The following is a 23,322-nucleotide window of genomic DNA, read 5'->3' on the forward strand; positions in this document are numbered from 1 at the left end:
TATCAATTGCGAGATAAGGGCGGGTTTGCAACTGGGACAACAACAAACTATGGGCCTAGTTGCAAGTTGAGGGTGAGCTTGCAACTGGGACAAAAAAAGGTCGGAGCCCGGTTGCGAGTCAAGGATGAACTTGCAACTAGGACAAAATAAGTGTTGGACCCCATTGCAAGTTAGAGAGTGGAGTTGCAACTAACACAAAAAAGGTCAGGCCGAAGTTGCGATTCAAGGGTGGACTTGCAACTGGTACAAAAAAGGTTATGACCACTTGCGGGTCGATGATAGACTTGCAACTAGGACAAAAAAGTTAACCCTAGTGAGTCAAGGTTAAACTATCAACTAAAAAAAAGACCGGGCCCTAGTTGCGAGTCGATGGTGGACTAGCAACTAGAACAAAAAATGGTCGCGCCCCAGTTGCGAATCGAGGGTGAACTTGCAACTGAGACAAAAAATGTCAAGGGCTAGTTGCAAGTCAAGGGTGGTATTGCAACAGGGACAAAAAAAATCTCGGACCACAGTAGTGAGTCGAGTGTGATCTTGCAACTGAGATAAAAAAATTGACAACACCTCTGTTTGATCGTGAACAGTCAACTAACAACAATGAAAAAAATTCATGATTTAAAAAATATAAAAGAAAAAAATTGAATTGAAAAAAGAAAATAACAAAATTGCAGAATTTAAATGTTTACAAATTGGAAACAAAATAAATAAAAAATTAAAACAGAAAAAGGGAAGAGAAAAAGAAACAAAAAAGAAAATAAAAAATTACTCGTGGCTGCAGCCCACGCCGAGGCAACCCACGACCACAAGGCAGTGAAAAAACAAAGAACGGCCTACATGCCACTACGGGGGGTCTCCTCACATGGGCAACGCGTGTGGAAATAACACCAAAAGGAAAAAAATGCTAAAGAAACAAAAAGAAAAAAGGACAAAAGAATACGAATCTTGATGTTTAAATTATGTGGTTAGAAAATTAGATGTGAGATAACTATTTCACATCTAGATGTGAAATAGCAAACCTGTTAATTTAAAGCCCTAATGATTATTTTCATGGTGCCCACGTCTCCGATATTAACTCGCACGCGAGGTCGATTTAGGGTAAAGCCCCGCTCGTCGCCGTCTCTCTTCCCCCAATGGCACAGCGGATCTCCTCGACGCCGTGCGACGCGTCCGGCTGCGAGGCGACGGAGGAGGCGCCGCTGCTGGACGTCGAGAAGGGCGCACCCGAAGAACGCGGCACGGCGTCGCCGGCGGACGATGGGGGCGTGGAAACATCCGGCTGCCGGCGCTTTTTCCAGGTAACTAACCACGAAGGCCCCCACAAAAAATAGCAAGTCGTGATGCGGTCGATGTGCTAACTGAAACTGAATTTGCCCGGTGTAACCAACTGAATTCTGCAGGAGTTCTTGGCCGTTGTGTGGCTGTGCATGGTGAATCAGATGAGGATAGCCTATAACGCCTACGGTGACACCGAAACGAGACCGTTCATGGTGCTTCTGATGGTAATGCTCGCCTTGACTGTCGCCAACGTGTTTCACTTGGTCAGCACGCAGCCTGCGTACCCTCCGGCACAATCTACCTCCGTGCTTCACTGATTTGTTTGGTAGCTAGCCCGCTTTTACCACAAGCGTAGCGATCAATTTAGCCGCTAGAAAGATAGTATATGGCATTACCCAGATTTGTGGCATGAAAATATGGCAGTGTGTACAAGTGTATGGCAGCCAAACATGCCTAAGTTTTGCAGCTGATGAGTCTCCAGTGCATCTCTCTCTAGTCATTCAAACTAATTGAATGTCGGTGCGTTTGTCATGGAATAATAAAACCTACATACACAATGATCATAACATCGTCGACGTGCCGCGTGTGCTTAGGGCACCGTGGGCATAGTTAGAATGGATGGTGAGTGATGGCATGTGCTGGTTGCGCTCTTCGTTTCCAGACAGAAACTCGACAAATAAGTCTCCTTGGAAAAATAAAAAACATATTAAAATAGCAGTGGAAAGCTCGGGATGAGATAAGCACCACACTTGATAGTAAACACACTGCTAGTACGTCACACACTGAGACTGACACGGGCTCACCCATGGATCAAACAACACGTTGTACTCCCTCTATTTCATAATGTAGCGTGTATAGATTTTTAAAAAAGTCACAAATTTTGACCAAATTTGTAAAGAAAATTATTTATCAGTTTTGTTAAAGCACATCTAGATGTGCCATAAGTATTGCACATCTAAGTCCTATGTCATTGATCTTACATTGAGATTCGTGTGAATATTTTTTTTTCTTTTTTCTCTTTATGCTTGATTCACTCACTTAGATGTGCAATAACTAGAGCACATCTAGATGTGCCCTAGACACACCCATTATTTATATCTACATACCAAATATATAAAATATGAAACTACGTCTTTTGATGAATCTAATGATAGTGTTGGCATTCTAGATGAAAATATTTTTCTTTACAAACTTAGTCAGAGTTTTTTTTTTACAAAGTTGGTCAAACTTGATCAGAGTTGATGAGCTTTGACTTTTCAAAAATTCTTTCATTGGGAGACGTATGTTCACATCGACAGGGGGATAGAACACAATAGCCGGTGCTGTTGAAGATGTTCTTAGCCGCTTCACCATGGAGGATACGGGCCGCCGCACAGCCGGTATCACGTTGACACCACAGGGGAACACCAACGACGCACGGAGCCACACCAATCCGCTGCAACAGGCAACAGAGTGCAGGACTGATAACTCTTAGAAATTTCCCTGTTTACAAAAAAATAAAGAACAAATAGGTGATGATATGATAACTAGGTAAATTTCCCTGTTTTAAAAAATTTAGAGAAAAAATAGCTGATTATATGTAGCATCATTCTTTACTCCGAGATATACTATCTGTACACATATATTTCAAAAAAAAAAACATACACATTTGGGAAATATCAGTTGAAAGAAACAAAGCAATGTGTAATAAACATGAACAAAATTGCGTAATCCATGTCCTCTTGCTAGGTCTTTGTACGTGTCAAGGATTGGTGTCCTTTGTAGCGAAAAGGTGAATGAACATCTAGAGGATTGCTGGATCTTTGTATTTCTTGAAAAGAATCTCAATGTCATCGAAGACTTGCGGTGGCAGAGGCCGCGGAGCGCTGGTAAATGCATCGATGTTCTCCTTTAGCTGATCCATGGTGGTCGCTCCTATGATGGTGCTAGCTGTGAAAGGGCGGTCACGCACAAAGCCGAGGGCAAGCTGGACCGGTGTTAGCCCATGCTTCTTGGCAAGCTTGACATACTCGTCCGTTGCTTCCTGAAACAAAGGCAATAGGAAGTAAATGAGGATGAAGTCCGCCGCCCTCAGAAAATTGCGAAACTAATAAACTTTAGTTCTGAATGGTTAGTTGCAGTGTTTAACCATACTTTAGCCAAAGACGCGTTGTAGCGCTCCATGTATCCCGGGAAGAGATTCAGCCTGCTCCTCTTTGCACCAGCAGAGTTAGCATCAAGATACTTTCCGCTGAGAACGCCACCCGCCAGTGGGGAGTAGGCAAGCAGCCCCACATTGCAGTTATTTGGGTGGCAGACCTCAACAAGATCAACTGTGACAAAATAAACATGAAGGCCAGGTCCAGCATATTAGGTACACACTAAGCTGGGCACTCAAAAGCCAGCACTCTGATACCATCACCTCAAGAATATGCAAAATGCACAATTTAACAAAATTATAACACAGTTATATGGAAGCCTTTTCATTCTTTTCAGTTATATCTAAGCAGGAAAGAAATTAGTTGTCAGCAAATACTTATCAGCAGTTTGTATTTATTTGACATAACATGCAACTGATTTTCAGACTAAAAGAGAAGGTAGAAAATCTCAGTTATTTAGAACCAAGGGCCTCATAAACAGAATTCTGATGAATCTAGTGAAGACTGAAGAGATCGGTGCCATCTGTTTCACCTTCAAAGCGGCATCTCACAATTAGACTATAACTGTTCTGGATGCTCACAATCTTTGGAAGTCCTTGAAGTTTGGCAGCCTGTACAAACTCCATTACTCCATATGAGCTTTCATTGGAAACACCGATATAGCGTACCTAGAACAGACAATAAAAGTGATTTCAACAATTGTTCTTGTCTGCAATTCGAATACGCTGTGAGTGAACTACTTAAATGTGCCTCTAAAATGCAATAAGAACATGATCATAAGCTACTTCTAGAAACAAGGCATTAAGCCTGGCTTTCATTGCAACTCCCATTGGCAGCATTCTTACAATCAGGTTCACAAAGGGGACACCAGCTTACAAGGGGAGCTCAAACAAGATAAGTTCAGACTAGCAGCGCCATTCCGGATAATGAGTTTCATGCAGCGGTTTCAAAGACTAAGCTCTTCTTGCAATTATCAACAGGTCAGAATGCATCTCATGTTTCTTGCGGTCGAAATCAAATGGTAACCTGTTTCTATTAAGCTTACAAACAAGCTTTAGCAGTATGTTTGCATGTCATGTTTTTGGCCAGCGCCATCTCTAAAGCTGCGCTCCACTCAATTGCAAAATATTCATGTGGCTGGCGTTGCAGTGCCGTATCTGGACCTCTGATCACAGCGTACGGTGAGGCCTACAAGATCATCCCTCACCCTGCAATCTCTGTGACCAAGAGGAGGACACAACAGATCACATCCTCATGCAATGCATTTATGCCCGTCAGGTTTGCTCCAACTGCTTCCTGGCTGCCCACTGTGATGCCTCTCATGTTCCGATTGCTACTGACAACTTGGAGGATTGGTAGTGCAGCACTCGCAAGAGGATTCCCAAGGGAAAATGGCGTGGTTTCAACTCCATGGTCATGATTACTTGTTGCCTTGTTGGAGTTTGTGGAAGCAACGAAACGCAAGGGGTGTTCAACAACATTCACCTGCAGGTTTCTTCTGGCGCTCTGACCGCACTCATCCATCAGGATTTGAAACTCTGGGCATTTGCGGGAGGAAGAGGCATAGCTGAATTTTATGAGTAATCTCTAGGTCTTGTAGCAGGAATTGGAGCTGTGGCATTTTGTGAGTAGTTCATTAGATGTTTAGGTGGTTATGGAGACTCTCTCCTCTCCGAAGATTGGTGGGAGGGTTTGTAATTTTAACTATTTCTCTTCTGTAAAAATATCAGCTAAATATGCATCACACAAGGCTTTTGTGTTTTCTCGAAAAATGCCTAAAAAATAATACCTTTCCTTCATCAATTAGCTCCTGGAAAGCTTTCAATTGATCCTCAAATGGAACGCTTGGCCTCCATTTGGTTGAATTATAACTGAATTCGCCAAATATTGGCACATACCTATCGGGCCTAAAGACATAAAAGAAACATTTGGAGGCAGGGTTGATTTCCTCGTCAAGGTAAAAGAAGCAAACTATATCAATATAACAAAAATAACCTCCTCCCTAATGTTGATAATAAGTTGGAATTTTTTTTCATGAACAAATGAACATCTGACAAAGTTAATATAATGAATATTGGCTCTGACAATGATTGTGCATGCATTCGAGCTGGACAAAAAAAGGTGCAGGTTATGCCTAAGCAAGAATAATCTTCAAAATGAAACACTAACCAGTGTATCTGAAGCAAATCAATGTAGTCTGTAGATAAACGTGAAAGACTCTTTTCAACACTTTCCTTGATATTGGCGGCATCGACACGTACCACCTCTGCATTATCCCGAAGATAAGTAGATCGCTCTGAATAACCAGAAACTTTGGTGGCTAGAATCACCTAGATACACATAATCAAATCGTGCAAGTGTCATGTTTCAGGCTTTCTCAATTTAAAAAAATATATTTCAGACTTTCAATGACACTATTCAAACATGTCATTACAAATGGAAAATCTGGGGTCTGTTGATACTAAAGCCTGGGCCATAATTTATTCTGTTGTTCAACATCTTTATTCTTATTATTATGATCATAATCTCTAGACCCAGGCTTTCACGTTTATATTTAATCTGTTGGGCCATATCATTAATGAAAACAGCTCAATGCTGCTCTTTCGTCAAAAATAATCCTAAACACTGACATCAACTTGGGTGGGGAATCAGCGTAACATATATGCAGATCACAAAAAAGAATCATGTACACATAGAAACAAGTTAATTAAACAGAGTAGAGTCTCATGTCCATGAATTTGCTGGTAATCCAAGCAGCGGGCATGATTGAACAATTTAGAATAAGGTGATAAACAACTGGGCCTGTTTACAGTACCTTGTCTCGTGGCTTGGATTGCATCCACCTGCCTATATATAGATCAGTCCGCCCTTGAGTTTCCTTCTTTGTTGGAACTGGATACTAAAGGAATAAAAAATTAAAAACTAGATCTATCATTCATGGATGGCTGATAGAATTGAACTTCAGAGGATAAGGGAATAGAGTCCACAAAGGGAAGGAAAGAATACACAGTTCTGCACTGACCATTTCTGCAGTGTCCAGGATATTGATGCCCTGATCAAAAGAATAAGAAAGCATATCATGTGCTTCCTTCTCTGTGTTTTGCTCCCCAAAAGTCATCTGAAGGAACAAAGAATTAGCCCGGATTGTAAAAGAAATGTAGCAACAACATACAACATGATCTGCAGCTATGCACATACTGTTCCAAGAGTAATCTCGCTGATAAGAAGGTCTGAATCTCCAAGCTTCTTATACTGCAACTCTTGTTGTGCCTGCGCTCGAACCTTGCTGCGCAGGCGTCTCGCGTGCCATCTTTGAGACCGGCGGGCAGTCAACCCCGGTAAGTTATTGCTATATGACGAGGAGGGGGTCGTGACGAACGCAGATAGCGCCATTTGTTGCATACTGAAACTCCTGTTCATGCATATTACAGCAAACAACCATTTTCCGTGTCAGCGGCGGAACACTAGGTGCCCAATTTTTGGAATTAGTACAAAGAAAACCTGACGGCTACATTCTACATTATGCATAGCCAAACCCTTACATGTAATTATATTTCTTGATCTGGCAAGCCCACTAAACAAATTAATATTGGGAACCCCAACAGATAAGCTCCTGAAACCTAGTATCTGGAATCCCTGCCCCCAATACCTACTATTTCTCGGTTACTTTATAATTTGACAAATAAGCATGCGCTTCTGGACTTGCATTCCCGAGAATTTCCGGGGAAACAACATATGGGACGGTTTGAAACCTTAGTCGGATGCGCTTATTCGGAATCGAGAACCGCAGAGAAGTAGAGACGGAAGAGGGCTACCTGTTTCTAGGTCGTTGCCTCCCAAGTTCAGCGCCGCTGCCGGCAGCTAGGATGGTGGGAAGCTAGGTGTCCCCTGCCTGCGACGCCGGGAGAGGACGGAGGAGGCTATGCGAGGTTGGTTGCCTGAACTCCGGGTGACGGAGGCGGGTAGGGGTGGATGAGGTGGCCGTCCCGCGACGGCGCAGAACACAGTGTGCGTGTGTGGCAAAGATTCGTGGATGCGGAAGCAACAGCATGCCAAGCCCAGGCACTCTCTCTTTTTTTTTTTGAGAAAAGCCCAGGCACTCTCTCAAGCAGGGCCCAGGATCTCTCACGGGTAAACACTTGCTGGATCCGTTTGCACCGGCCCGGCCCGGCCCAGCCCAGCCCAGGATGAGACTTTTACGGCTCATTTGGAAAAAAGTGTACCCCCTCAAAAGCACCAGAATCATAGGTTATACATACATGCCCGTGCGTTGCAACGGAGGAGATAATTGACGTGACTAAAATATCTGTCAGCATGGCCCAACAACACCTGAATTGTGCCCGGCCAGACAGAGAGACGCACACTAAGATCTAACAGAAATTCATATTAGTGATACGTTAAGAAGCATGCTACACATACAATACTTTTTGTATAATTATTTTGATTTTAAAGAGCCCAATTTTCAGTTTTTCATACTAATACATTATTTGTAGGTTGAAGCGATGTTTGGAATCTGCAGCAAGCCGCGAGAAAAATCTCAATAAAAAGATTCTATTAAATGTGTTTTAGGTCATCTTTGCATATGGTTGAAGATTAAAAAAATTAATTGTCTATGTATGAGCGAAACGACCCTAATTTGTTGCATACAACTCAACGCTCTTATTTTTGTTGCACATAACGGCCGCACACTGCACACCAACACATATATGTGTGTCACTCCCACATCCCTTGGTATTAATTTCTTTTTATTATTGCATTGCTTGTATGCCACACCCTTGGTATTAATATCAATTCATTTGTGCTATTCTCTCCTTCATATTTTTTTAGTTCTCTTGTTCTTTTTTATCCCTACTGATCACACCCTTTATTCTCTTTTTTTTATTACCCCTATATACCCATTGAAATTGATCATTTATACTCCCTCTGATACATATAGACCCTCGTAACATATTCATATATATAAAGATTATATAAAATTTATATTGTGTTAGCATTTCCCAAAAAACACCATAACAGTTAATTAGGTTAATTTAGTTTATACCCTGAACGGAACTTTAAAGTGGTTACCAGGAACAAATAATAGCACAGTTGAAAATTAAGCCTTTTTCTGAACAAATTACATATCCAAATTATTTAATCCGAGTTACGATTGCAAAGTTATAGTATAATCATATTTAACATATTCTCTATAAATAATAAAAACAAGGGATCTAACAGGCGAAAAACAGATCGAACTGGACCTACTACAGCTGAACATGAAATACTAATCAGCGCCCAGGCGCGCGAGATAGCGGCTGCCGCAATTGGGCTGAACCCCAAAAAGAAAGGGCACTTAATGTGGTATCGCGGGTGGCTTTTTTGTAAAAAAATATGACGGCAGACGGGCAGAAACGCTCTGTACTTTATTAGTAGCTATAGATTTCCCACAAAAAAACCATAGGATATATAATAAGATACCATAGTATATATTAGGAGATGTAGATAGTAAATATATGTCTGTTGTTCTGTAGTAAGAAGAAACGATTACATATCTATCAATTTGAATTCCGCTTTACGAGCACCCGTATCAAAGATATTAATTATTTCTTCGGAGTTAAACTTGGCTGCTAGTTCCTTCTCAATGTAAACTAACGTGCAATGACGAAGAAAATCATCTCCCATTTTACTTCGAAGCCGTGTCTTTACTGGTTTCACTGCAGAAAAGGCTCGCTCTGTTGTTACAGTTGACACTGGGAGAGTTATCACCAATCGTAACAACCTCTCAACCATTGGATAGTCAGAAGACTTGTCAGTCTTAACTATTCCTTTTTTCAGATCAACAAGTGATTTGCAGTTCTTGATCTCCGGATGGTTGAATGTATCAAGCTGAAAATGTGGTAGCTTGCACTCCAACCTATCTCTTTCTTGACTAGAAAAATCTGCTGGATAGAATTTCTTCACTAGTGTGCATATCTTTGACTTTTTGAAAGCATCATGCCTCGGATCCAATGACGAACTGTAACACCCCGGATGTAACTTTCCCTATTTGTACTCCAACTCTTGCCGTTTCCGACGTTAAGTTATTTTATTTTCTCGGGTTCGGGTCTTTGTCTCCGTGTGTTGTTATCGTTGCCATGCATCTCGTATCATGTCATCATGTGCATTGCATTTGCATACGTGTTCGTCTCTTGCATTCGAGCATTTTCCCCGTTGTCCGTTTTGCATTCCGGCGCTTCGTTCTCCTCCGATGGTCATTTCTATCTTCTTTCGTGTGTGGGGATTAAACATTTCCGGATTGGACTGATACTTGCCAAGCGGCCTTGGTTTACTACCGATAGACCGCCTGTCAAGTTTCGTACTATTTGGACTTTGTTTGATACTCCAACGGTTAACCGAGGGACCGAAAAGGCCTCGTGTGTGTTGCAGCCCAACACCCCTCCAATTTGGCCCAAAACCCACCCAACTCTGCTCCATATTCTAGAGCGTTTGATCACAATCGCGTGGCCGAAAACCGCACCTCATTTGGACTCTCCTAGCTCCCTCTATGCCTATTTATAGCCCCTCCTCCGAAATCTCAGGTTCATTTCGTCCCTAACCCTAGATCCAATCGTCCTCTCGCGCGCCGGACATATTCCCGCCGACGGACATTGTCCGGTCCGCCTCCCGCCGCCACGTGTCACGCCGGCATTGGACCGCGCCGCCGCCCCACTTCGTCGCCGCCGCCGGCCCGGGAGGCCCAGGTCGGGCCCCCGAGGCCCACGCCGCCACCCGCCTCCACCGGCTTGCCCGCGCCGCCCGAGCACGTCGCCGGCTCCGCCGCCTCGCCGTCGCGCCCCTCGCGCTCGCCGCCGTCGACAGCCGCCCGCCGGAGCCGCGACCCGCCGCCGCCGCCTCCCGCGGAGGACCCCGCCGCCTTGCCGCGTGCCGGCCGCCGCCACCTACTCCGGCCGCCGCCAAGCCGCGCCGCGCCGGCGAGCTCGCCGTTCGGCCTCGCCCCGCCACCGTTCTTCCTCGGCTCGCCGCCGCCGCTACAGTGACCGGGAGGATCTAGATCTGGATCGGGGTGAACAGTAACCCTAGGTCATTTTTTTTCCTAAGTCCCGAAATTCTTGATCTATATGCTCCTGTTCGAGGCCCCGTAACTTTGCATCCGTAGCTCCGATTCATGCATATAGCATATCAAAATGTTCATCTCAGAGAGTACATCATTTCATTCCATTGCATCATTTTCATTTGAGTTCATCTTGATGCGCGAAATGCTGTTAGAAGAGGGCTACTTGAGTTAATTGTCAGATCTGCTACTCCGTTTAGCACTTTTGTCATTTTTGCCATGATTTTTGTGTGCATGCTATGCCCGTGAGTTCTACATATGTTTTGTTAAGGGTTTTGTCATCTCTCTAGAGGTGCAACCCATGTATTTTTAGGATGTGTGTGGTGACTTTTGCAAGCTTGCAAAGTGGTGCACTTGCTAATTCTGTTTTCAGGGACTTAGTGATTTCACTAAGTCCTGGAGTTGTTTATCTCATGATGCCATATGTTCATGTTGTTTCCTAGTGATCCGTGCCTCTTTTGAGGATGATCAGTAAGGGAGTTTTGTTAATATTGTAGTGTTCTATCCATCCATGTCTTTGTTTGCAATTATGGAGCACCCTAGCTTGAGTCAATCGAGCTCTACTTTTACTTCATTGCGAATCTGGGCAGATCATCAACTTGTTTGCGATTTTGCCGGTGATGTTGTAGTTGATCCGTGCATGCTATGCCATTGTTCTTGCCATGTCTAGCTTGCATTTTGTGCCTTCTTAAGGGATTTATGCTTGTCTTGACATGACTTGCACTGTGGTGAGCGCATCGAGCTCGTAAACATGCCTTCGTGAGTTATGTTTCAGCATGTCCCAGTTTTCACTAAGTATGGAAACTGATTATGTTTTTGCTATGTTCGTGTGCTTGTTAGTATATTTTGTGATCCCTTTTGGCTCAAGGTCACTAAGGGACTTTTGTTAAGCTTGTTGAGTAGCTCCATGCCATGTCTTTCTTTGTCATGTTCAGGTCCTGTAGCATATTGTTTTGTTGCTCCGAAGAGGGCTATATGATCTGAAATTGCAGACAAGTGTTAATTTCACCAAGTCTGAGATCTGTTTTACCATTTGCGTTTTTGCCATGCTTGTTTGAATCTGTTAATGGATGATTTGGCCGTAGCTCAGTGCTAGACTTTTGTTAAGCATCTTGAATACTTCCCTGCCATGTATTTTGTTGTCATGTTTGGGTGCTGTAGCATGTTCATTTCATTGCATTTAGAGGCCTACTTGCCGTAAATCGCAGACCGGTGTCATTTTTGAAACGCTTGCCATTTCCAAACCGTAACTCCGATTCCGGCGTTCTTTATATCGTTTTCAAGCGATTTCATCTCATCTTTCCAGTGGCACACTTGGATTTCCAAGTTGAGACCAGGTTCATGCATTTCCTGTCATACCTTGCATTTCGCATCCCGCATAGCATATCATCATTTCATCATATTGCTTGGCCTTGCACGTGGTTGATTGTATCCTTGTTGCTTGTTTGTCTTATTTGGGTAGAGCCGGGAGACGAGTTCACTAACGAGGAGCCCATTGAGTTTGCTTTCGAGGATCCAGTCAACTTTGACAACTGTGCAGGCAAGATGATCATACCCTCGAAATCACTACTATCTTTGCTATGCTAGTTTGCTCGCTCTTTTGCTATGCCAATGCTACGATGCCTACCACTTGCTTGCAAGCCTCCCAAATTGCCATGTCAAACCTCTAACCCACCTTGTCCTAGCAAACCGTTGATTGGTTATGTTACCGCTTTGCTCAGCCCCTCTTATAGCGTTGCTAGTTGCAGGTGAAGATTGAAGGCCGTTCCTTGTTGGAACATCTTTTATTTACTTGTTGGGATATCATTATATTGCCATGTTATCTTAATGCATCTATATACTTGGTAAAGGGTGGAAGGCTCGGCCTCTCGCCTAGTGTTTTGTTCCACTCTTGCCACCCTAGTTTCCGTCATATCGGTGTTATGTTCCCGGATTTTGCGTTCCTTACGCGGTTGGGTTATAATGGGAACCCCTTGATATTTCGCCTTGATTAAAGCTTTTCCAGCAATGCCCAACATTGGTTTTACCATTTGCCACCTAGCCTTTTCTTTCCCTTGGGTTCTGCAGACTCAAGGGTCATCTTATTTTAACCCCCCCCCCCGGGCCAGTGCTCCTCTGAGTGTTGGTCCACCTGTCAGCTACCGGTGGCCACCAGGGGCAACTCTGGGCTGGCCTATCTGTACCTAAGACAATCTGAGTGTGCCCTGAGAAAGAGATATGTGCAGCTCCTATCGGGATTTGTCGGCACGTTCGGGTGGTGTTGCTGGTCTTGTTTTAACCTGTCGAAGTGTCTTGAGTTACCGAGATACCGAGTCTGATCGGAACGTCTTGGGAGGAGGTCTATTCCTTCGTTGACCGTGAGAGCTTGTCATGGGCTAAGTTGGGACTCCCCTGCAGGGATTGAACTTTCGAAAGCCGTGCCCGCGGTTATGGGCATATGGGAATTTGTTAATGTCCGGTTGTAGATAACTTGAACCTTAATTAATTAAAATGAATCAACTGAGTGTGTTATCGTGATGGCCTCTTCTCGGCGGAGTCCGGGAAGTGGACACGGTGTTGGAGTAATGTTTGCGCAGGTTGCTCGCTAGTTTCTCGCACGCGCTTTGCCTCCTCTTCTCGCTCTCTTTTGCGAATAAGTTAGCCACCATTTATGCTAGTCGCTTGCTGCAGCTCCACTTATATTTTACCTTGCCTTACCTATAAGCTGAAATAGTCTTGATCGCGAGGGTGCGAGATTGCTGAGTCCCTGTGGCTCACAAATTACTGTTACACCAGATGCAGGACCTGATGATTCCGCTCCAGCAGACGCGTATGAGCTCAAGTGGGAGTTCGACGAAGACTCTCAACGTTACTATGTTTCCTTTCCCGATAATAAGTAGTGGTGCCCAGTTGGGGGTGAACGGGACCATTGTCGCATGTTGGGTTCTCTTTTATTTTGGCGCCGTAGTCGGGCCATGAGTGTTTGGATGATGTAATGTTATTTATGCACTTGATTGACATGGCGAGTGTAAGCCAACTATGTTGTCTCCCCTTTTATTATCATATTACATGGGATGTTGTGAAGATTGCCTAACTTGCGACATATGCCTTCAATGCGATTATATCTCTAAGTCGTGCCTCAACACGTGGGAGCTATAGTCGCATCGAGGGTGTTACACGAACAAAGATCTAAAAGCTCAGTTACTTGAGAACTAAATCGATCATTCAATTCTATCACTTGTTGATCTATTGCAACATTAAACACATCTACTTTGTAATGATGGAGAACTGTGGTGTTTTCATGCTCATTTCGAGATTTTGTCACATCAACATATCTAAAATTGCAATATATATGAAAAACATGAATTAGTTGCATGATCTAGACATTGATGAGTAAGTAGGTAAGTGACTAAATCTCTACATTTTAATTCAAATAATCATAGATAGATAGGGGAAGAGACATACTTTTGATCCATCTCCGGGATGTCAATCTCATGTTTCGCACAAAAGGATTTTACATCTTCAAAAAGACGGTCCCACCCATCATCTCTCAGTTCGGCAAGCAACTCCTTCGTGTTAGAAACACAATCTAACACAAGACACAAGACATCTGTGATTTTCATGATTCTTTACATGAGGTGTATAATGAACACAAAATCAAGCGTCATTAGGATTTTTAGGGAACCTCTAGCATCTCCTCTTGAGTTCCTTGTAGCTGAACGATCAGCTGCTACACTTCTTAGCACTGAAATTGTTGCGGTAAACATCTTTAACAAACTTTTGATGGATTTGTTGTGGGAACTCTACCTCATGTCCCCGACCCTTTGTAAAGATCCTATTTGATTGGACTCTCTTCCTGTGCCAAGCTCTCCTAATTCAATCTCTCTAGCAATTTCAACAGCCTGGTTTTCTAGCAGCTCCTCATTGCATCTGGGAAATGCACTAACTGTATTTACTATAAAATTGGCATGGTGAGAAAAATTATGGACCTCATGTACCTCCCTTGAAGCAGCAACAAGAGCCAATTGGAGTTGATGAGCTAGGCAATGAATATAGTATGCATATGGGCACTCTTTGAGAATTAGAGCTTTTAGCCCATTCCGCTCTCCCCTCATATTGCTAGCCCCGTCGTATCCTTAGCCTCTAATATCTTTCACATTCAACCCATTATCAACTAGGATGGTAATAATTGTGTTCTTGAGAGTCAAAGCACTAATGTCTCTAACATGAATAAGATCAAGAAAATGTTCTCTTATCACCCCTTCTATGTTTGCAAAACAAAGAACTACTGCCATCTGTTCTTTTTTAGACTCATCTCTACATTCATCAACCATGATAGAAAATTTGCTATGACCAAGTTCTTCTTTAATTGAGGTCTTCACTTTTTCAGGAAATATGCTAGCAATTTCCTTTTGAATAGTTGGTGAGGTGTACTTTGCATTTCTTGGAGCATTCTGTAGAACTTCATGTACATCCTTATTATAAGAAGCCAAAAGCTTAATCATTTCCTTGAAATTACTTTGGTTCTTGGAATCCTCGGATTCATCATTTCCTCAGACATGCTTGGAACATTAACCACCTGATGCAATCAATGTAGAATAATTATTAGACATCAAGTATTAAAATTTCTAAATGTTTGAAATTAAATTATTCTCCTCATGGCATCAATGGAAGTCTTTAGCCTTAGTCTTGCATCAAGAACCATCTTCTTAGTTTATTTTCTAATCACCTCATCAACATGACTCATTTTATTTTTCAGGTTTTCATAACACAGAACTGCAAAATTGTGAGCTGAGTTGGGAGTAGTGCCATATGCATGAGGAAAGCACATTCTTTTCTATTGTTAACCTGTTTCCACTTATCAAATCCTTTGACCGTGAATATGTCTGAACCACACTTTCCAATTGGCTTCTTCGAAAAGAGAAAACAAGGCAAGCAATAGGCAAGATTTGTGAGAGATGAATATTCCAACAAGAAATCATTTGTGAACCAATCACTTTGAAATCGACGACGGCCAGCCCCTGTCCCATTAAATTCACACTCATCATCAATACATGAGCTGGTCTTAAAGGCATTAGCAGGGATCAATACTAGAATGTTGTGAGGGTGTTCGCAATGTAGAACACATGAGTTATCTTGGAATTGTCGATCTCTCGGAACAAGATGCGATGGAGTTTAAGATTTGTAATCAGAAACTCATACGCAACTTCCAAATGACCCAATGGAACATTGCTAGTGTTTCATTAAAATCAATAGAGCACGAGTCTGAATAAATTGGAGTTTAATTTAAGCTATGTAATTTGAAAGTTTTTTTATGTATGAGTTGTAACATTTGTATTTGAATTATAATCGTATTGCAAAATTGATATTTGAATCATTTCAATGTCTGAAGAAAAAAAACGACTTACAAAAAGAAAAGAAAAAGGAGGCTGATAAGCAGGGGATTTTTTAAAGCCTTGCGTCAGGTCACTGCGCACCGATCTAAAGTAAGTTTTACGAACACGTCCCAACATAAACATTTTATAAGCGGACAAATAATGTTGCCCGTTTGGGTTTTGGATTGGAGATGCCCTAGTCAAGACGGCAAACCAAACCGACCCAACCTAATGCAGTCATTAGCTACAGCGAGTCAGCCGATCAAGTCGAGCCGCTGGTGCCGAAATGAGAACACGCCCACAGCGCTAAATCAATCGGAGCCGTCCACGCGCACAACACGTCACCCGATCACCATCCGATACGCATAGAGCGGCGGTCCGCTCAACTAACCGACCTGAAGAAGTTCAGGCTGTCGCCCGTGCTCCACGCGGTACGCCTTCCAGCCACCCCTCCAGATATTTTCAGCCTCCCCCACCACCCTACGCCTACGCCCACGCCCACGCCCACGCCACCGTCCTACAACAGACACCGACATCCCGGTCCCGCCCGTACCTCACCGCGCCGGGTCTGCACGTCATTGACCGACGCCGCTTACGTGCACACCACCGGCGCCCTCCCGTGACAAGGCCGACGCGCGGGGCCCAGCGCCCACCGGCCCACACGTCGGTTAGCGGGGGGCTGGGCTGGGCTAGGCTAGGAGGACGCGACACGCCCCCCGCCCGTCTTCCCCACCGGACTGGAACTGGATAGTTCGCCTGCGAAGCAGAGCGGAGAGAAAAATATTTTAAAGATCGAGCGATCACGCAGAGCGACAGGGAGGAGAAGAAACCAGAGCGCGGCGATTTTATTAATAGAGAAATAAAGGCTGCCGGCGGGGCGTGGGCGCGGGGTGAAAAGCGCGAGGCGATAGAGAGAGATCACGAGGTGGGTTTTCTCCTCCGCCCAATCCAGTCCACCACCCCGGAGCTGGAGCTCATCATCATCAGCTAACTAAACTAAAGGGGAGAAGGCAAGGTGTGTGTGTCTCTCTCTCTTGGATCGCGGGGTCACGGGAGGAGCGAGCTCGGTTGCTTTGCTCCCGGCGCCGGCGGTGGGTGGAAGGGAAGGGGAGAGGGGAGGGAGGGGATGGACCGGGCGGCGCTGACGGTGGGGCCGGGCATGGACATGCCCATAATGCACGACGGCGACCGCTACGAGCTCGTCAAGGACATCGGCTCCGGCAACTTCGGCGTCGCGCGCCTCATGCGCAACCGCGCCGACGGCCAGCTCGTCGCCGTCAAGTACATCGAGCGAGGGGAGAAGGTACTCCTACTACTTCTACTACCAGAGCATCGCTAGTTCTTCGTCTCCCTGCGCGGGACGGAATCAGAGCTGAAGAGCTTGCGTTCGTGTAAGCAGATTGACGAGAACGTGCAGCGGGAGATCATCAACCACCGGTCGCTGCGCCACCCCAACATCATCCGCTTCAAGGAGGTCATCCTCACGCCCACGCACCTCGCCATCGTCATGGAGTACGCCTCCGGCGGGGAGCTCTTCGAGCGCATCTGCAACGCCGGCAGGTTCAGCGAGGACGAGGTCCGCCCATCACCCTCCCGCTTCCTTCCTTCGCCATGACGTTCTCCGTTTCTCATACGTGGACTACTAGTGATCGATCACTGTACTAACCGCCCAAGCCTCTGACTTTTCAGGCGCGTTTCTTCTTCCAGCAGCTGCTCTCAGGAGTCAGCTACTGCCACTCCATGGTACTCTTTCCTTTTCGGGCGATTCCACAGTTCGTTAGGCTGTTACGGTAGCTACGACTGAAATGGTTTCGTCTTTTGTTAAGCAAGTATGCCATCGTGACTTGAAGCTGGAGAACACGCTGCTGGACGGGAGCACGGCTCCTCGCCTCAAGATATGCGACTTTGGCTATTCCAAGGTACATAACTTACTAAAACAAGATACTTGCTTCACTGTCGCGCAGGCTTTCAGTTTTCAGCAATCAACATAGTATTTACTCTGCTTACATGCCAGAATGGGGTTTATGCTCTGCTTGCCATCCTAGTAGTTTTTGTGTCCTAGTGTATCGACCTGTTATTCTACTCATTCCTCATTCCTGTTTCGTGTATTTGCAGTCATCGGTTCTTCATTCGCAACCAAAATCTACGGTTGGAACACCGGCGTACATTGCTCCGGAGGTTCTTCTCAAGAAGGAATATGATGGAAAGGTATGCATACCAGGGTTTAAAATTTCAACGAAATTTCATTGAAAATTTCGCATATTTCGGCGGGGTATGAAATACTTATAGCCCTGAAATTTCGAGTCCAGTTCAAATTAAAAAATTGAATTAGGTTAAAATTCATTAAATTTGAAAATTCAAAATGCCAAATAATTTCTGAAATACGCGGAATTTCCAAAATTCCGCATATCTCGGTGACGTCCGAATTTTTTTGTTTCTGAAACTAAAGGCCTTGAAGCATACATATTGCTGCTCCATGTTAATATTACTTTTCATGATATCCTGATCCTGTTGTTTTGTGTAATGTTCATGCCCATTTTTCTCCAACCATATTTGCATTGTGAAGATTTCCATTCGTGAGATGCATGATGTATAATCCCATGGTACTACTAGACTCTGCGATGTGTCATCTCAAGCTACCTGCCACTAATCCTTTGTTCTTCGATGAAATGAAGATTGCGGATGTGTGGTCCTGTGGAGTGACGCTCTATGTTATGCTAGTTGGTGCATATCCCTTTGAGGATCCTGATGAGCCCAAGAATTTTAGGAAGACAATTCAGGTTCCCATTCTTATAGCTATCTTAATCTCTTGACCATCTCTGTTCTGATCACAAACTAATGAGCTTGCTTTGCCAGAGGATATTGAGTGTGCAGTACTCGATTCCAGATTACGTGCACATATCTTCCGAGTGTCGAGATCTTATCGCCAAGATTTTCGTTGGCAACCCAGCTACCGTGAGTAGTACTTATATCTACTAACCATGTAGTGTTTGAGTCACTAGATTGTTGCGTGCAGTTTATTTTAAGGTTGATAACTTTTGCAGAGAATCACAATCCCTGAGATAAGAAACCATCCGTGGTTCTTGAAGAACCTCCCAGCTGACCTGGTGGACGACAGCACCATGAGCAGCCAGTATGAGGAGCCTGAACAGCCGATGCAGAGCATGGACGAGATCATGCAGATCCTGGCGGAGGCCACCATCCCGGCGGCTGGTTCTCGGATCAACCAGTTCCTGAACGACGGTCTCGACCTTGACGACGACATGGACGACCTTGATTCAGACGCCGACCTCGACGTCGAAAGCAGCGGGGAGATAGTGTATGCTATGTGACGGTGCAAAACCTCTCGACGAAGCAGTTCTTCTATAAGTTGACCGTAAGATGCCAAGCTACTCGAGACTCTCAGAAGGGATAGGGTACCGCGGTGCTTGATAGCCCGCCCACAAATGTTACTTTGTTGTACTAGTTGGTCTCTGTACTTCCAATGTTGTAGTACAACGGTTTGGCCTTTTGGATGTGACCTTGTGTTGCTCCAATGCTGTGTTGACTATCTCTGCTGATTTGAGAACTGGTAGATCATCTGTAACCCGTGTCATCACATCATCTTTGTACCATGTATATGTGTTGTAGGCAAATAAGAGACACTACAGCTTGATCAGTTTCGTTTCGACCTTTCAGTTCAGATGAGTTTGTGTGTTTCTGCATTGTGGTTCTTGCTACGATTCAGTGTATCCATTTACGTGCAGGGCTCCAGGTGTTGAGATATGCACTCGGTTCAGATAAGAGACTCTCATATTATTGAGCAATTTGAGTTGTGCATATTAATATCAGATTTCAGCATATCGTGGGCTCATCTTACCTGTTGAGAAGTTCAGGAGTCAATAAATTATGAACCATTGTGGAATCTTTCTGTCTGTGAAATTCAGGAGTCAATACTCGAGACACTCAGAAGGGACAGGGTTTAAAATTTCAGCATATCGTGGACTGACAACGATAGGGCCACGGAGGACAACGTCGCTCTCGGCGCCTGATCAACCAAACTCACTCGTCTAACAATCCAGATTAACAAAATAATCCAGATCATTCTCGCAAATTATGCAAAGACCATGGCTCATACTTCGCTAAGAAGCATTTGGCCAGCATGGGCATCTCATGCATCAAGCAACTGAAAGCACAAAACTCCACAGCAATCCTGGATTATTGTCACTAACTCACCACAACCTCCATCTCATGCATCAAGCAACTGAAAGCACAAAACTCCACAGCAATCCTGGATTATTGTCACTAACTCACCACAACCTCCATACATCAAGCAAGCCATTATTCGAAAACAAAAAACATCCACCGGATTTATTGCACAGGCAGCATGATCTAAAGTTGAAACCCCCTCCACTCACATGTGATAGTTGTGGTCACTGCCAATGCAGCGATCCAGAGCAAACACATCATGGAGACACCAAGGGATTGAACACATGACCGACGAATAGCACCACGCCTGTGAGGTCTTCTCGGATAAGGAAGAGGAAAGGGTGATCCGCGACGAAATCCACCTTCACGGGCTCTACTGGCAGTGACCTAAGTGTGACCACAGAAGCAGTTGCCGCGGCAGCCTCGGTGCCTTCTTCGTTCACCTCGACAAACGACTTGTGGAAAACGGACGAGACGTATAAGCCCGCCGATGAATCCACCATCTCCGAAAGATCAGCCTCTGCGCTGAACGGCAGCTGGAGACCCAAACCTTTGAGCATATCAGACGCTTCAAATCCAAATGATATCTTGAACTTCGGAAGCTTGAACTGCCCGACAGGAACCTTCTGCATTGGGATATGGTTCTCCAAGAACTCTGGTTCGGTGCTCAACTTGTTGGCCAAGTTCCAGAGACCATCCTGTGCTTCTGGAAGAAGAATGTACATGGAGAACTGCCTCTTGTCCTCGCCTTGCTGGTAAGGAAGCTTCAGTACCTTCAAGCTGTCAGAACACGAAATGTATTGCTTCTTTGTACTGGACATGAATGGTGTTTGAACTGAGCTCCCATCAAGGAGGTGGAACTTCTCATCTTTTGTCTTGGACGCGTCAAACTTCTCAGTCCAGGCTCCTTTGAAATAAAGGGCATTACCAAGAACCAGTCTAGTGGTATTGTCAACAGACCCTGCAGGGAGGATCTCTTTGATGAGACCTGTTGTGATTTTCTCTACCCAGGAGTTCACCTGACCAGCAACTTCAGCAGCCTGGACCATTGCAAAATACATCAATACTTAGAACAACTGAAAAATCATACTAATGCTCATTTAAAGTTGCTCGAAATGTATACTCATTTAAATGGTCATCACACCAACTAGGAGCGACATTGTGCAATACCACTACTGATTTTTTGACAATTCTAATCCAGTAATCTTTAGTTTATTTTTGTACATTATCTTAGAAACAAAATCCCCATGAAGGTAATAAATGAAAACGACAAAAAGACCCTGAAAACGCTTAAATACAGGCCAACGAATTTGGAATGCCCTGGGCATTCCTATTGATCTAACATACATACTACACTCAAGAGCCTAAAAATGTCAATATCAACAAATTCCGCAGGCTTCAAATCACTAGATAGCACACTATGAAAATTGCACTTCTAAAAAGGAGTATATTTCATCTCAAAAGTAACGGACTAGCTATGCCAAAACCGCACTAATGCAAGTTCCAGTGTGTAAATTATCTGTACAAAGGGGAAATCTAAAGAGCAAGTTAGCAACATGACACCATAAAAAGTAATACTTCCAAAGTTCCATCAATTTCTACTGTTTAGTAAACACCTATACTTCAATGATTAAATTGAGCTCTTTTGGCACGGCATCAGTAGTTCATCACATTTTAAAGCTTGATAAGGAAATAATTTGCACAGGCCTGAACGCTTAGCAGTAGAACATTCAGTCGAATTTATTGCATTTACCAAAACAGCCGAAAGACAAGAGGCTTCAGCAATGCTCTTCTATAGCTACCTATACGTATATGTAGCAACTCCATACAACAGTACCAAAGCTCCTGGTGTTCAACAAAACAGTATGGAAACCACTAAATTACAAATCTAGAATGGTTAAAAGACCTAGCGAAATACCACCCCATATCCATATCTACATCACACCTGCACAAAACAACCACTTTCGGAGAAAGAATGACACGGCGAACTGTAAAGACACGAGTAGATGAACTACCAGCTAGTGATGTGCACAAATAATGAGCAAATCTGTACTGTGTATTTTTTTCTGGTGAAGGATCTTGCCGTCGTTGCAAGAACTAGCTAGACAAGGAAGGGGATCACCTTAGTTTGGAAGTCCACGGACTGCGTCTCGGCCTTGTACTTGCCCACGGCGAGATCCTTGAAGGAAGGCTTGAGCTTGAGCGACGCGTCGACGAAGACGCCGTTGGCGAAGGCGACCCGCGGGCCGCCGGCGCCCGACGCGTCGGCGAGCACGACCTGAACCACCTGCTCGGCGAGCGCGTGGAGGTCCTCGGACCCGCCTTTCTCCGCGGACCCGAGCGCGGCGGCGAGCTGTTCGCGGGTGGCGCCGCCGGCGCCGGCCGCGACGAGGCTAAGCGCGACGTGGAGCGAGAGCGGGGAGAAGGCGGCGTTGCCGGCGGAGCCCTTGGCGTGGGAGGGCGAGGAGATGGCGGAGGCTAGGCGGAGGGCGAAGCGGGTCTGGTGCCCGATGGAGAGGCGGATGTCGGTGGTCGCCATGGCCGGGAGGTTGCTCGTCGGACTTTGGGTGGACTGGAGAGGGAAGTGGGATGGACGGGAGGTGCGATTTTCGAGGGTTTCAGGGTTCTCACTGGTTATGTAGCGGGTGCCTGATCAGAGTTTTTTTTTAAAGCAAAAATATCGAAGGGTGCCTGAAACAGAGTTGGCATTATTTTCGCGGTGAATGGGGTGTTCGTGGTAAAAAAAGGAGGGACAACGTGTGCGGTCTCACAGGGTATCGTGTGCCCGTGTGCGTGCGTGACCACGTGTGCGGTCTCCCACGTATTTTTTTGGAAATAAAGGAAAGTAGACCATTTGTCTTCCTTTTTTTTTTGAAGTTAGACCATTTGTCTACCTTATTACGTACTCCCTCTGTCTTATAATATAATGTAGGAGTGTTTTTCATATTAGTGTAGTATCAAAAACACTTTCATATTATGGGACGAAGGGAGTATTTTTAACACGATACAGACCCTCGTATATACGCATATACACTCACATTTATGAGTACATGCACACACATGTTAATCATATGAGCATCTTCGAGAGATTAAGCCGACACATCATATTGAAATTGACCAAATCACCACATATGCCTTTATAGTCAACGAGAACGTCTTCTCTCACTAAACGCACGTTGCCGATAGGCCTGGAATAAATTCAAGAAAATGTGAGCACAAATATCAAGTTTAGGACTTGAAGCCTGATATACAACTATCTACACTTAGCATTCCAAAA

General features: G+C 44.6%; 4 protein-coding genes across 5 annotated transcripts; 2 read left to right on the forward strand and 2 right to left on the reverse strand.

Moving 5' to 3' along the window:
• Positions 1-1,114: 1,114 nt before the first annotated feature.
• LOC125553540 lies at positions 1,115-2,040 on the forward strand. The gene is made up of 2 exons (XM_048717309.1): positions 1,115-1,295; positions 1,398-2,040. The coding sequence occupies exons 1-2, from the start codon at positions 1,131-1,133 to the stop codon at positions 1,590-1,592; spliced, it is 360 nt and encodes a 119-aa protein (XP_048573266.1). The 5' UTR covers positions 1,115-1,130; the 3' UTR covers positions 1,593-2,040.
• Positions 2,041-2,816: 776 nt separating this feature from the next.
• LOC125550662 (protein tas-like) lies at positions 2,817-7,467 on the reverse strand. The gene is made up of 9 exons (XM_048713706.1): positions 7,229-7,467; positions 6,612-6,825; positions 6,436-6,531; positions 6,229-6,312; positions 5,583-5,743; positions 5,203-5,320; positions 3,946-4,081; positions 3,409-3,587; positions 2,817-3,298 (listed from the first exon to the last, which is right to left on the reverse strand). Exons 2-9 carry the CDS (start codon positions 6,813-6,815, stop codon positions 3,059-3,061), a joined length of 1,218 nt encoding a protein of 405 aa, XP_048569663.1. The 5' UTR covers positions 6,816-6,825; positions 7,229-7,467; the 3' UTR covers positions 2,817-3,058.
• A 9,153-nt stretch (positions 7,468-16,620) lies between these two features.
• On the forward strand, positions 16,621-19,515 carry LOC125550664 (serine/threonine-protein kinase SAPK10). Of its 2 annotated transcripts, XM_048713709.1 has the most exons (9): positions 16,621-17,160; positions 17,257-17,433; positions 17,547-17,600; positions 17,684-17,776; positions 17,973-18,065; positions 18,533-18,637; positions 18,714-18,812; positions 18,902-19,207; positions 19,259-19,515. In XM_048713709.1, exons 1-8 carry the CDS (start codon positions 16,984-16,986, stop codon positions 19,187-19,189), a joined length of 1,086 nt encoding a protein of 361 aa, XP_048569666.1. In that variant the 5' UTR covers positions 16,621-16,983; the 3' UTR covers positions 19,190-19,207; positions 19,259-19,515. The 2 variants fall into 2 exon arrangements, with proteins under 2 accessions (XP_048569666.1, XP_048569665.1); XM_048713708.1 differs by having other exon boundaries at positions 16,622-17,160; positions 18,902-19,515.
• Positions 19,516-20,023: 508 nt separating this feature from the next.
• Positions 20,024-22,619, reverse strand: LOC125550663 (serpin-ZX). The gene is made up of 2 exons (XM_048713707.1): positions 22,168-22,619; positions 20,024-21,085 (listed from the first exon to the last, which is right to left on the reverse strand). The coding sequence occupies exons 1-2, from the start codon at positions 22,582-22,584 to the stop codon at positions 20,303-20,305; spliced, it is 1,200 nt and encodes a 399-aa protein (XP_048569664.1). The 5' UTR covers positions 22,585-22,619; the 3' UTR covers positions 20,024-20,302.
• Between the last annotated feature and the right edge of the window lie 703 nt (positions 22,620-23,322).

Source organism: Triticum urartu, chromosome 4, assembly GCF_003073215.2.
Source record: "Triticum urartu cultivar G1812 chromosome 4, Tu2.1, whole genome shotgun sequence".
In the NCBI taxonomy this organism is placed as follows: Eukaryota; Viridiplantae; Streptophyta; class Magnoliopsida; order Poales; family Poaceae; genus Triticum; species Triticum urartu.